The sequence below is a fragment of the Equus quagga genome, chromosome 17, assembly GCF_021613505.1.
Source record: "Equus quagga isolate Etosha38 chromosome 17, UCLA_HA_Equagga_1.0, whole genome shotgun sequence".
In the NCBI taxonomy this organism is placed as follows: Eukaryota; Metazoa; Chordata; class Mammalia; order Perissodactyla; family Equidae; genus Equus; species Equus quagga.
This window is the reverse complement of record NC_060283.1, coordinates 5474166-5488821: the sequence shown is the minus strand read 5'-3', so window position 1 is coordinate 5488821 and position 14656 is coordinate 5474166. Positions and strand designations below refer to the sequence as shown.

The window sequence follows — 14656 nt, the reverse complement described above, 5'->3', positions numbered from 1 at the left end:
GGGCAGGCCCGAGCGGGGCGCCCCGGTCGGGCCGGCCGGGCCCAGCGGCCTGACCCCGGGAGACCCCGCTTTGAGGCGGGCAACGGCTGCCCTGGCCCAGGCCGCCCGGCCCTCAGGTTGTGTGACTGTCACGGGCCGACTGGGGCAGAGGGCGGATGAAGGGGAACGGGGCGCTTCTCCCCCCTGCGTGGGGGGGGGGTGGTTGTGCTTTGTGGGGGGTCGGGGGTCACCACCCTCCCCGGAGAGGTGGGGGAGGGCCGCCGGCGCAGCTGGCCGGTGAGGGGCGGGGTCACAGAGGCGAAGTGTGTGTGTTCGAGCGAGGGCGTGTGGGGGGGAGGGCGCGCGCGGAGGACGATCTGTGGCCTGCGTGGAAGGCGGACACGCCGGGGGGGCGGGGAGGCGCGGGGGGGGGGGGGGCGGGGAGCCGCGTCGGCGTCGCCGGGCGCGGGCGATTCGAGGCCGGCGCATCCGCGCGTGCGCGCGCCGGCGGAGTGTCCGCGTTAGAGGGGAGTGACGCGTGCGCGTTCACGTGCGCCCGGGAGAGCGGTAAGGAGCGAAGGGAGGCTTGAAGGGGGGTGGGGGGTGGAGAGGCGAGCCGGAGGAGGGGTGGGGAGGCGGCGCCTGCGCAGTGCGCCGCGGAGGAGCTGTGTGTATGTGAGAGTCTGACGGGTTCAAAATGGCGGCGGCTGCTTCAGCGGCTCCTCCTGTGTGAGGGAAACAACACCCCTCCCCGGCAGCGGCGGCGGCGGCGGCGGCGGCTGCGGCTCGCAGAGCACCTTCCCAGCGGCCGGGCCTGTCGCCGCTCTGTCTATCCTGGGCAGGGGGCGCTCCGGGAGGAGGGGCAACGCCAGGGGGCCCATCCCCCGGAATCCCTCCTCTGCGACTGGGGAGTAGCCGGGGGCTCGTCCCGCAGCGCGGAGCCCGGGCTGAGAGGGAGACGCGAGGGGAGCCCGGGCCCCCAGCCCGGCGCGCCGCGCCGCTCCCGCCCTCTCCGCCCCCCGGGGCCGGGGCCCGCGTTCCGGGGGGCCGGGGCGGCGCGGGGAGCCTCGGGCCGGCCGGTCTCAGCTGATCGGCCGCCGCTCCCGGGCTCCGGAGGCGGCCGGGCGGCTGCTGGCCGAGGGCACGGCGAGGAGGGCGCTCCCCGCGGCCGGGGCTGGCCCGGGGCTCGGGCTCGGCTGCTGACCGCCGGCCCGGGGGAGGCGGGGGCGCCCGGGCTCGGCGCCGAGGGGTCGCGCTCCCCTCTCCTGACGCCTCCGACTCCGGGTTCCAAAGCCAGAAGAGGAGGTTTGATTCAGCAACTGTTTCCTCTCTTTTCCGGGTCGCTCCGACCCTTTCTGGATACTGGGCTGATCTACGGAAAAAGCCGAAGTCGACGTTTGGGATTTAATTTTTCCTCCCAGTTTTTGGAATCTTTTACTTCTCACTTGGACAAGAACTCACGAGCAAAATCCCCGGTGAGATTCCCCCTCCTACTCCCCCCCCCCTTGGAAGTTTGGTTCGCTGTGGGTATCTAAAGACTTAATGTAAAGTTTCTATTTCTTTTTCCGATGGGTGAACCATTGAAACGCTTTTCCCTGGGGGAGCCCGGCGCGACTTGCCGTTTTTCCTCTCCGGCCCTGGCTGCTCGCAAGCCCGGCGGTCCTCGGCCAGGGGGTGCAAACGCGGTTTCCCTCTCGCCTTGGGGCCAGGGCTTCCTCCGGGAGGGCTCTGCCACGAACTGCTCTCGCAAACTGTGTCATCGGGTCCTCTGGTCTGGTAGCAGTTTTGAAAGGATGCTGTTAACGTGGCCGTCATGTAGTTACAAAAAGGAAAAGAAATCTGCATTTCCTATGGAAGCCATTATCCATGAGAATATTTAGAAAAAAGAAAAACGTTTCTTGGTATTATGGATCGGCCGTCGCGCAAACCAGTTTTGATTTAATTTTTGGAAAAGATGTATTTTCCTTTTATCTGTAGGTAGGATCGTTCGTTTTATTACTTTATCCAGAAGGATCTGGTGGGATTTTTGTCCCTGATTTGCAACTTTCTTGAATTTGTTTCAGAGTTGTCCATATCTTGTGTTGGGGTGGAGGGTTGGTTTGGGAATGAAAAGATCCGGGGAGACTAGGAAGGCAGGCGACGATTGTGTACGGCTTTACTAGAGGGGTATGGGAAATTGTTTGAGAGTCATTTTTTTTTAATTTTAATTTCTTGTGCTCTTTTTATATAATCTGTCCTTTTTCCCTTTAGTGTCTGATTACCAGTGAGGGAGAACTAATTTGGTTAGGATCTGGATTAGTTCAGTGCCTGCTTCACCTGGTCAGCTCTCTACAGAGAAAAGTCCTGCCCCCCTCCTTTTTTTTTTTTTTTTTCCCGCTAATGCTGCCATGAAGGGGAGTCTTACTTATTGTAATCCTGAGGGGAGAAACAAGTGGTATGGCCCGTCCACAGGGAACTGAAACCAACACCTCCTTTTGCCTAGGCCTCGGACAGTTGTAATGTAATTAACATTGATCTTGACATGGAACCACTTGCCCAAGAGCAGGAGAGGTCCCACAATGGTGAAGAAGAACCAGATTCCTCAGAGAGCCTTTAATTTACACATTTGTTAAATGCTCCTTTCTGTGAAAAGAAAGCTTGAGTTTGAGGATGAGTTCTCATCTCTACTCATATCATTATTCTTTAGTGTTGCAATCTGGTTCCTAAGGAGGAAGAGGAAGGCAGCCCTGGAGTGGTTTCTTTACAGTAATTTCAACAGAAGAGTGAGAGATGGAACCCGAAGAAGAAAGGATTCGTTACAGCCAGAGATTGGTTAGTATTTTCTTGCCTTTTTTTTTTTTTTTTCAATTTTGAAGCAGAATAACTATTTTGTTTCCATTTGTGAACATACTGTGATTAAAACTTTTCAGGTAGCTTTTCTGTGCACCAGGGGAAGAGAGAAGGTATATTAATATCTCATTTGGTTTTTAGGCCAACTAGTTAGAGCCTTAATATTCATCCTATTTGGAAATGGAATTACATGTAGCCTTTAACTTTTGTAGAAGCCGTTGTAAATCAAAGGATTTTGTGGATTACAACATGACAAGGATTCCTAATTTTCCGATACTGACATTGTAATAAATTTAATTTAGATTAGAAAGTAAATTTTAGGAGCAAAACTATTTGAGAAAGGTTAGTTCTATATTTTTAGGTTATGGTGTGCCAAGATTTGTGGCTTTGAGCTGGGGAGTAGAACTGTGGATTTTTTTTTTTTTTTTTTTTTAAGAGTTAACACTGGAGGGTTGGAGGGGATTAATTGAGAATCGAGAGAAGGTAGAATGCTGGATGCTGATAAAGTGCCGTGTTTTGTATTTTTGGAGGGATGTATGAGATACATCTTGTTGAAAGAAATTTTTGCTTAGTGATGATTTGGAAGGAGTTAGCTTGTGTGTGCGTATGAATGCTTGCTCTTTTAGGCCCTGCTTTCCTCTCAAGGTTTCCCTGTTGGAGTTTAAGAATTTGATTTCTGTTTTTCCTAGTGAAAGAGAGCTTTATTAATATTCTCACCATATATTCATTTCAGAAATTTGAATTTGTGTTTGTAGAGTGGAGTATAAGGAAAGCCACAGAATTGTATGTATTATGTGAAATTTGGTGATCTGGAACACCTAGAATACTAAAGGAATTTACAGTGGTTTTATTTGGCTCTGCATTTTACACTGAGTTTGGAGGAAAAAAGAGTGGTTCTCTAATCCATTTTCTGATGATCTCCGCTCTTTTGAGGAAAAGCTACTTTTTTTCTTTTTAATGTGACTGGTAAGAAGGTATGGAGTGTATTGGCAATTCTATTCAGCAGGCATGTATATGTTCTGGCAAGCCTTATTTCAGAGAGTTGCCTCTAGTCTCCCAGTCCATGTGTTACAACTGGAATTCTTTATCTCTGACTTTAGGAATAAAGTGTATCAGTAGTGGAATTTTGTATATTTAGGATTTTTTTTTTTTTAACAGATTGGCGCCTGAGCTAACAACTGTTGCCAATCTTTTTTTTTTTCTTCTGTTTTTTCTCCCCAAATCCCCCCAATACACAGTTGTGTATTTTAGTTGTAGGTCATTCTAGTTGTGGCATGTGGGACGCCGCCTCAACATGGCCTGACGAGTGGTGCCATGTCCGCGCCCAGGATCCGAACCGGCGAAAACCTGGGCAGCCGAAGAGTAGCACGGGAACTTAACCACTCGGCCGTTGGGCCAGCCCCTAGGATTCATTTTTGTTTTGACATTTCTTGAATTAAACTTTTCTTTGGGAAAAGTAAAGAGGACATTGCAAAACTCTCTGCCCAGGTAGTTATTGCGGTATGGAATTCATTTTTATGTCAAGCTTATAGAATTGTTGAGTTGTTACGTATAACGGATCTTGGGATCCAGTCTTTCAAAGGAAGAGCCTTTCAGCAAGCAAAAGTTTTCACATTTTTTAATAAGGTAGGGAGGTGTAGTGGTAAGGGGATCTGAGGAGTCTGTGACTTTTGTCTTGATAAGATACATATTTTTTTAATTGCAAAGTGATTGCTACCTGTTGCACACCTTAACCCTTTTCTTATCTAGCATATTTTTGCTACCTGAGCAGTGTTGTGTAAGAGGGTACATCAAATATTTTGGGGGGGTCTTTCTTACTTAGAATTTTGAGTAATCATCTTGAAATTTAGGGTCACTGATACCTGTTTTCCTTTCTGAGATTATGTGACAAATTATACCTGAAGTGTAAATCCCTTCCATAACATAACTTGTCCTGAGAGCGGGTTGGCTTATTTGAGTGTCAGTGTGCCTACCAAACTCTTAATGTCTCTGTGTCTGTGGTGAGTGCTCATGTTACAGAGTTCTCTACTAAGTTAGATCTTATTTGAGGAATTTTAAGACTAACCTAAAGGCATAAAGGCTGATTTTTATAGTAGTGAGCTGTGTATTTTTTAACACTGTGTCTATTTTTAAAGTAGGGCAAAGTATAGAACTTATTTTGTTCCGCAGTTATTGGCCCTGGAACATAAAGTTTGAAAGAGAGACAAAACAACAGGTTGACTAATTTGGCCTAGTGGTTAAAGTTTGTGTGGTCTCATACAATGTTTGTTTGTCAAATTGAATTGAATCGCCTCGTACATTGATTATCATGTTATTGACTGTTACTTCCATGTTGTTTTAGGGGACAACCTAAATGGTCGTCCCTCTGTGACATACTTTCAAAATAGCCTCTTGGGAGAGAAAACATAGTAGCAGTATTAAAAGTCTGAGTCCAAACTCATTTTGGAACACGATATGACTTTTTTGTATTCAGAACTCTTTACCTATCTTTAAAAAAAAAGTTGCATTCTTACTAATAAGGATAACTATTCATGATTGAATAGATCCTTTTAATGCTTTTTACTAAAATAGCCATTTCAGCTGCACAGGCTGAATTTGGTAAAGTGAATTTTAATGTGTTTATATCATCTTTGTGACAAGTCTTTTTTTGTGTGTGAGGAAGATTGGCCCTCAACTAACATCTGTTGCTAATCCTCCCCATTTTGCCTGAGGAAGATTGTTGCTGAGCTGACATCTGTGCCAGTCTTCCTTTATTTTCTGTGGGATGCCGCCACAGCATGGCTTGACGAGCAGTGCTAGGTTTGTGTCTGGATCCAAACCTGCGAACCCCAGGCCACCAAAGCGCAACGTGCAGACTTAACCCCTGTGCTACCAGGCTGGCCCTGACAAGTCATTTTTTAAAAAATTAAAAATAGCTAGTTTAAAAAATACTGGCCTGTCTTTTGCTAAACTGTTACTTACCTATTAGATGTGGAAGAGATACCTGTTACATGTGGAAGAGAATTGTACCTTTGAAGATGGTGTGTATGTGTCGATGTGGGGCATAATCTCTACTTCTGGAACCAGAATACTTATTTTGCAGTGTAGGCAAAGGACAAGGGAGAGTAAACAACGTTTGACTTTTCTTAAGCAAGACATACGTTTTATGGTCTTTTTTTTTTATGAAAAGAGTAGTAGTTTTGTATATAGATTCCTAGAACAAAGCCAGATGATCTCCAAGGCAAGTTGATATACCTGAGGAGGTCTTCAAGAGCGAGGGGTAGTAGCTTCAGTTTTGATGATAGGTGGATCTTTGGTTGTCCTGAGGTGAAGAGGATTTATTTCTGTATTTCTGGTAAATTTATATGTAGGACCTTATTGAGAAACATTGACAGGAACTAAAGATGGAACTTTTTTTCTTTCATTTTCTTCATTTGTTTTCAGGAGCCAAAGTTTTGGAGTAGTTTTGGATATTTGTGACTGTCTGTGTGTATTTAAGTATTTATTTATAGAGAATGTTCAGCATAATATCTTACAGTTAGTTTCTTCATCTAAAATGTTAAATCCTTAGCAGTTATAGTTGATGATCTTTTAGGTTTTTGAAATCACGCTAATCCTGAGTAATCCTTATTATTGCATGGAAAATAAGGGCAAAATAATGTGCATCTGAAGTAAATGCTTAACTGAAGATTTTTTTTTTGAGGAAGAATTAGTGCTGAGCTAACATCCACTACGAATCCTCCTGTTTTTGCTGAGGAAGATTGGCCCTGAGCTAACACCTGTGCCCATCTTCCTCTATTTTATATGTTGGATGCCTGCCACAGCATTGCTTGATGAGCTGTGCGTAGGTCCATGCCTGGGATCCGAACTGGCGAAGCCTGGGCTGCTGAAACAGAGTGCACGAACTTAACCACTATGCCACCGGGCCGGCCCCTAAATAAAGATTTTTATGCTGTGTATTATGATGACCTTCAGTTTTAACTTGGGACTTTATTTTAATTGGGAAAGATGACCTTTGTCATATATTTTAATATATTGGATTATAATATCTGCCCTCAAGCTGTATAGTATATTATGCGTATAGTTACATTTAGTATGGAAAAAATTCACTAGCCCCTGCCAAAGGCAATTGTAGAAACAAATGAGTACCTAAATCAATGTAAAAGACAGTAAAGACAGGCTCCTTGAGGGTAAAAGAAATTATGTAACCTGAATATTTTTTTTCTCTTGAATTCACCAAGGCCTGGTAGTGTTATCTGAAGGAGGAGATGTTGATTTACTTGAGAACTCAGTTTTCTTGTCAGTCTTGATGATGAGATTAAGAGATTTTCTAAAGGATGTTATTATACTATTAGATGTTCAATCTTGTTACATATGGTTCTGTCTGAAATAGCTAAATCATTTATCCGTTGCAAGAAACTGGGGGCACTGAAGCCCTGATGATATTCTCACCTTGCTTTGGGTTGCCCTCCCCAGATTGAGCAGCAATTACCAGATTATTCTTGTACAAACAGTCTCACTTTGAATGACCCTGCTCTTTCTGACCAAGAACGGACTGGGCAAAATAAAATCCTAATTTTAATCCATTTTTTCCCCACTATCATGGAAGTGTCATATTGTTAACTAGAAAAAAATTATAGGTAGTCTAAATTGTTGAATTTGCTCCTTTATAATTATTTCATCAGACTTCACCTTCAGGCTGTGTAGATGGAGGAGTACGTTGTTCTGGGTGTTGCAGCCTCCTTCCTGATCATGTAGGAAAAACTTGTTGCCCATTTTTGGGTGTTTCACAATGCGGATAATGAGGAAGCTAATTCTTTATTCTTATGCATCAGTCTTCCACAGTAAGCTGTATTTGGGGGACCCAGAATGAGGACTATATTTAAGCCATATCACTTTCTGTTGTTTTATTTTGCTGAACACTGATCACTACCATACGTAAGTTTGTGTGTATCTTTCCATTAGAGTGTAAGCTCCTTGAGAGTTGGAACTCAGTTTTTGTTTATGGTATGTACTGGACGCTTCCAATAGTGCCTCACACGTAGAAAGTGCTCAATAAGTAGCCTCAAAAAAAGAGAAAGTACTCAGTGTACAACATAGAAATTGCTCAGTAAGTATTTGTTGATATTATTGAAAGCCCTGATAAATACTTTTCTTTGCTACCAGTTTTCTTGAGTGCTAGGAATAGACCACTAGAATGATGGAGAGTTTGGTGGACAGGGCTGAGCAAAATATCTGGGTGCTGGGTCTTCGAGTGCGTGTAAGAACCAAAACAGCTATAGCAGATAAAAACTTATACTTAGCGTACGTCCCAGATGAACACGTTAATAGTATTTGGGCCGTTAGAATAAATGAGAAAATATCTAGTTAAGTTTAAAAGGTCACTCTGAATTCTAAGTTCTCCAGCCTCTCTAATCCTGTCCTAAACCCTCCATGGCAAGGTTTTTGCTGACTTTTAGACAACCTTAAAGTTGTGAAGCTGTGAGTGATGGTGTTTGTGTTGTTCTCAAATCTTGGTTTCGGCAGTTAAGTCGGGGAATTGATATATTTACTGCAGACTATGCAGAGGGACGTAACGTTCTTTATTTTATGCCTTTTTTTAATTTTTCTTCTTGGGAAATGGATATCCTTAATCAGATTTCATTAATTTATTTATCTCATTTTTGGAATAATACTGTGTTTTTGCATTGTGCCTTCATATTAACAAAGGTTAGAATTCAATAAACATTTATTCTGTGCGAAGTACTAGACTAGGTTCTTTCATATACGTTACCTTATTTAATGCTCAAGACAACACTGTAATGTAGATGGTATGGTTTTAAACCTTAATTTTTTTTATTATGGACATGGAGGCTTAGGGAATGCCCTCGACTTGCCCGAGATCACAAAGTTGGTGAGGGGTAGAACCAGACCTTGAAGCCCATGTTTCTTCTCTCACACCATATCATCTCTCTTGTGATGTATTTCATACAGAAAACAAATGATACCCACTCTTGTTGTAGGAAGTTGTAGACTGAGTACTTTCTCTTTTTTTGAGGCTACCTTTTTTCTTTTTTTTTGAGGAAGATTAGTCCTGAGCTAACATCTGCCGCCACTCCTCCTCTTTTGGCTGAGGAAGACTGGCCCTGAGCTAACATCCGTGCTCATCTTCCTCTACTTTATATGTGGGACGCCTGCCACAGCATGGCTTGCCAAGTAGTGCCATGTCCGCACCCAGGATCTGAACCGGCAAACCATGGGCTGCTGAAGCAGAACATGTGAACTTAACCGCTACGCTGCTGGGCTGGCCCCTTGAGGCTACTTTTAAAGTTTCTTCCCTAACACATGTCTGCTTAAAATCCTAAATGAGATCACTACAAATATTTGATAGCCAGTGTTTGATCATGTTTTAAAAAAAAAATTGGCACATTCTTTCTTTTATGAACTTTCGACTTACTACACTTAATCTATTAAAACAGCACTGTTTGTGCAGTTTGTGTATGTGTCGAGCCTGTTATTTATGCATGTCACTCATATCATTGTTTTCTCTTTTTTTTTTTTTTTGAGGAAGATTGGCCCTGAGCAAACTATTGCTAATCCTCCTCTTTTTGCTAAGGAAGATTGGCCCTGAGCTAACATCCGTGCCCATCTTCCTCTACTTTATACGTGGGACACCTGCCACAGCATGGCTTTTGCCAAGTGGTGCCATGTCCGCACCCAGGATCTGAAACGGTGAACCCCAGGCTGCCGAGAAGCAGAATGTGTGAACTTAACTGCTGCGCAGGTGGCCCTTGTTTTCTGTTTTAAATTTTAGGTTCTTGGGGTTTTTCTCTATCTGTGATACTTGGTAAAAACTTAAACCATAAAGATAAAAGGCAGCAGATAGTGACCAAATGAGTGGTTTTGGCAAATAACAGTGGTGAAGGCCTCCTTCAGTTATGTAGAGAGGAAGAGGGAAGAGTGTGGGCTTGCTGGAGGTAAATTCAGCATCAGCTTTACTATGGAGTGGGAAGCTTATAGGGCCTATTCTGAGGGCAGCCATTTAGATTAGTAGGACTAAAGTAGGTTTGTTTTGAGAGGCACTATTGATAGTGTTGGAAACACATTTTAAACAATTATGAAAGCCAGGTGTGAATAATAGACAGCCATTAGCAATTGTGGCTTGTTTTTAGTTGAACAGTAATTTGATCAAAGTGATGTTTTAGGAGTAATATTTTTGCACTTTCAGATCAGGGAAGTGTCTAGAAGAATATTGAAATAGGTTACCTCTTCAGGTGATAGGTACCTAAACTCTAGGGCAGTGGTTCTTGAAGTGTGATCTGATCCCCTCGCCAGCAGCATAAACGTTATCTGGGCATCTGGGAACGTGTTAGAAATGGAAGTTTGGGGACCCTGCCCCATACTTACTGAATCAGAAACTCTGGACTTGGGGCCCATCGGTCTGTGTTTTAACAAGCCAGGTGATTCTGATGCATGCGGAAGTTTGAGAAGCACTGCTCTGGGGTATAGGTAGTAGAAATGGAAAGGAAGGGACAGAAGCAAGACACATTGGCAGTGGAGGACTGACAAAACTTACTGACGGATAAGAGCATGTTGTGGTGGGGAAGAGTGCTTCATTGGGGATCATGAGCCCTCAGTCCTCGTATCAGCTCTGTCACCAACTAGGGTTTTCAACAAGAGAACTGACCTGTCACTGGGGGGTTGTGCTAAGTGATTTCTGAGGATTTTGGAGGTAAAAGCAAATGAAGAATTAAGGTAGACTCTGAGATTAAGTCTGGGTTACCAGAAACTAGACTGCTTATTTGATCAGAGGGAGGAATTCTTGAAAGGGGGAGGAGAGAACACGAGTGGATGTTGTAGACAGTTGAAACAAATTTATTTAAAGCAGGGGTTCTCAACTGGAGGTAATTTTTCCCCTTGGGACATTTGGCAGTATCTGGAGACGTTTTTGATTGTCAGACTCAGGGGAGTACTACTGGCGGTTTAGTGAGTAGAGGCTAGGGATGCTGCTAAAACATCCTAAATGCACAGGTCAGCCTTCCACAGCAAAGAATTATCTGGTCCAAAATGTCAGTAGTGTGAGAATGAAAACTCTGATTAAAAGGGGAATATTCAGTAAGTAAGTTCTATCTATGTTTCCATCCTGATTATCTGCTGTTCATCTTAGAGTTTTATGTCTAATACAAAACATCTCAAAAGCACTCTCAGATTGTATTTCCCAGGGCTTTGCCCAAAGTAAGCATGAAGTGGGATTTTTCTGTTGAATTTTCACCAAAGTAACTTCATGCTTATGGCATATCCTCAACCCAGTTGCAGATTTCTTTATTAATCCTTTTAACTTATCCTAAGATCAACTTATTTGGGTAACCAAATTAAGTATTCACTGTCTTGAGATCAATGGTTAAGTTACAACAAAAAATTTCCTTCTGATATTCTCTTTGAAGGACAGAAAGATGAGATAAAAGCTGTGTGTTGATGTGAGCAGATATTGAAATATTAGGAATTGCCCTGTAGCTGAATAGTCTATGACCGTTCCTGAGAAACAGCCTCATGAGCTGATAGTGGCCTTCAGTGTGAATTCAAGGTAGCCCCAGTCTTACTCCATCTCTTTGTATCCCTGGATCGCAGAAGTTAGGAACTCGTTTGTGTCAGGGCACTAGTCTGGTCAACCTATTCTTGTTTCTGACAGAGACCTCAAGAGGCTGTAGGTTCGTAGAGATAATGATCATTTTATAGTAGTTTCCAAAGTACTTCTCTGTTTCTTGTGTCTTTTGATCATCTTAATCATTTGACAATCACAGTTCTAGAGGTTGCCAGAACTTGGCGATGGTGCTACCATGTTGCACAATTCCAGAAGATGCCATTCACGTATCTTAAAGATTTTATTTTTCCTTTTTCTCCCCAAAGCCCCACAGTACATAGTTGTGTATTTTTAGTTGTGGGTCCTTCTAGTTGTGGCATGTGGGACGCTGCCTCAGCGTGGCTTGATGAGTGATGCCATGTCTGCGCCCAGGATCCCAACCAGTGAAACCCTGGCCTGCCGAAGTGGAGCGCGTGAACCTAACCACTCGGCCATGGGGCCGGCCCCTCACATATCTTAATCTATGTGAAAGATGCCCTTGGAGTGATGCAGTGTACAAAAAATGGTGACTCTTTTTGGATGAATAAGGTAAAGGAAAAGTCATCCTGTATATTTGGAACAAAAAGTGGGGCGAGCCCAATCTGATGGCTACTAGTACACATTAATTGAGTGTACTAGGTGCTTGGTACTGGCACTTTACATATGTTAACCAATTCTCAACAACCCTTTGAGGTAGGTTCTGTGATTCCCATTTTCTAATTTGGAAACTGTGGCATGGAGGAGTTAAGCAACTTGTCTGAGGTTCTCCAGCTAAGAAGGGAAAGAGCCAGGATTCAGAGTAGACAGTCTGACTCCCAGGCCTACTAAGCAGTACTGTTGCTTCTTTGACTTTGTTGGAGCACAGTTTGTAAATGTTTTGCTGATGGATTTAGGGTGTTCCCCAAGTCCTCCTTTCTCATTCAGGAGATTCATTCACTTAAATGTTTGTTGAGTGCTTACACTGTGATGGGCACTGTATTTGGGCCTTGTTTTTTTAGAACTTCCCAATACTGTGGTTTCTGATAGTGCTGAATGCTTTGAAGAAATTAAGAGAGTGATGAAATACCTATAGAGGGGGGATCACTCCTTGAGCTTGGGTAAGGCTCCCTGAGAAGATGGCATTTTGTAACTGAGACCTGCGTGAAGAGGAGCCAGTGTTGTGAAGTTCAAGGGCTTAGGGGACCAGATCTGGGTCAACAGAGCTCTAAGTAGAGGGACCAGCTAATGCAAAGCCCTGTGGTAGGAATGAGAAAATATTACAAGCACTTAACCATGTGTCAGACACCATGCAAGGCTCTTGGGGGGTTACAGTGATGAGCAAGCATGATCCTCTGCCATGAAGCTTATAGTCTGGTAGAGAAGTCAGACATTAAACAAATACTTATACTAGTAATATTAATTATAGTTAAGCAAAGGACTACAAAGTAAATACAGGATGCAATGAGAGTGTATAATAGGATGATGTAATCTAAACTTTGGGAGTGGGAGGAGGTATCAGGGAACACTTTTCCTGAGAAAACCTCTAAAGCTGAGACCTGAAGGGTGAGTAAGAGGTAAGCAGGCATAAAGGAGAAGTGATTAGTTAATGCAAAAGCCCTGAGGTTGGAAGAAGTCTGACATGTTTGAGGAACTTACCAACCAAACAAAGCCAAAAATGCCATTGTAACTAGAGAGAAGGGAATGAAGAAGGGAGTTAAAATCTTGATAAGATAGTAGGGGTCAGGTCCAGTAGGACTTTATTCTGAAGGCAGTGGGAGGGCGCCAGTTCAGCAGAGAAGTAGTATGCTTGGACTGAGGTCAACAACTATGTTATAGAGAGGATCGGGAAGAGAGCAAGAATGGTTTTGGTAAGGCCAATTAGGAGGCTGCTGCAGTGGTTCAGGTAAGATATGATGGTAGTGTGGTTGAGAGTGCTGACAATAGAATTAGAAAGGTTTTGAGAAATATTTAGAATATAGACTCAAGGATTTTGGTTCATTGGCTGTGTGGAGGGTGAAGTTAAGGGGGTACATACGAGCATGATTTCCAAGTTTTTGTCACGTGAGTGGCTTGTGCTGCAGTTTGTTTGTTTTTTTTAAAGATTGGCACCTGAGCTAACATCTGTTGCCAATTTTTTTTTCTTCTTCTCCCCAAAGACCCCCAGTACATAGTTGTAGATCCTTCTGGCTCTGGTATGTGGGACGCTGCCTCAGCATGGCTTGATGAGCTGTGCTAGGTCCACACCCAGCATCCGAACTGGTGAAAACTCTGGGCTGCCAAAGTGGAGTGTGTGAACTTAACCCCTGAGCCATGGGGTCGGCCCTGATGCAGTTCTTTTATTGAGATAGAGCACACTGAGGAAGAGCAGGTTTGGAGGTTGAGGGGAAGAGCATAAGTTCAGTTTTGTGTAAGTTTGGATAGATTGAATATGAGGTGCCTGTGAGACATCCTGGTAGAACTGTTGAGTGGGTAACTGGCTATGACTCTGGGCCTCAGGAGGGGCTTACTGGCATACAGCTGGGTCTCATCGGCATACGTATGGTAGCTGAAGTTGGGTAGACATGAAGTGACTTACAAAGGGAGTGACAACAAGGAGCCGGAGAGGTATGAGGAGAATCAAGAGTACAATCATGTGCTGCATAACAACATTTTGGTCAACGACAGTGATCCCGTAAGATTAGTACCATATCGCCTAGGTGTAGTAGGTTGTACTGTCTAGGTTTGTGTAAGTGCACTCGATCATGTTCGCACAACAATGAAATCACCTAATAATGCGTTTCTCAGAACATTTGCCTGTCATTAAGCAGCACATGACTGTAGTCGTGTCTCGGAAGCCAAGGGATTGTGGTACTTACTGTTTATCGGGCACTGCTCTAAGCATTAGTGTGTTTTTACTCATTTAATGCTCATAACTCTATGAAGTAGATGCTTTTGTTATCTTTATTTTATACATCAGAAGAATGTCACAAGGAGGGACTATATAATTTTCCCAAGACCACCAGGTAGTAACTGGAGAAGGAGCTTTTCAAACCTAGGTTTGCCTGGCTCCAGTTTGTGTTCTCAAGGACCACTTTATACTGGTGGTGTTTCACAGAGGACAGAGGGGTCCGCTGAGGTGGGTGCTGCTCAGAGCTGGAAAGATTTCCAATGGATTTGGCAACAAAGAGGTTATTGGTGACTTTATACAGGAGTTTCAGTGGCATTTGGGGGCAGAAGACATTCTTCAAAATAAATGTGAGATTAAACAGTGGCAGTGAATGAAGAGAAAGTTCAGAGAGGTTTGGCTGTGAA

At 43.9% G+C, this 14656-nt stretch overlaps 1 protein-coding gene across 1 annotated transcript in view; it reads left to right on the top strand.

The window, feature by feature from the left end:
• Positions 1–1144: 1144 nt before the first annotated feature.
• The window catches only part of KDM2A (lysine demethylase 2A), an 89645-nt gene continuing 76133 nt past the window's right edge, over positions 1145–14656 (top strand). The window contains exons 1-2 of the mRNA XM_046642729.1: positions 1145–1454; positions 2666–2790. Of these exons, the coding sequence (XP_046498685.1) occupies positions 2749–2790 (42 nt within the window). The 5' untranslated portion in view covers positions 1145–1454; positions 2666–2748. The remainder of the gene's footprint in view (positions 1455–2665; positions 2791–14656) is intronic.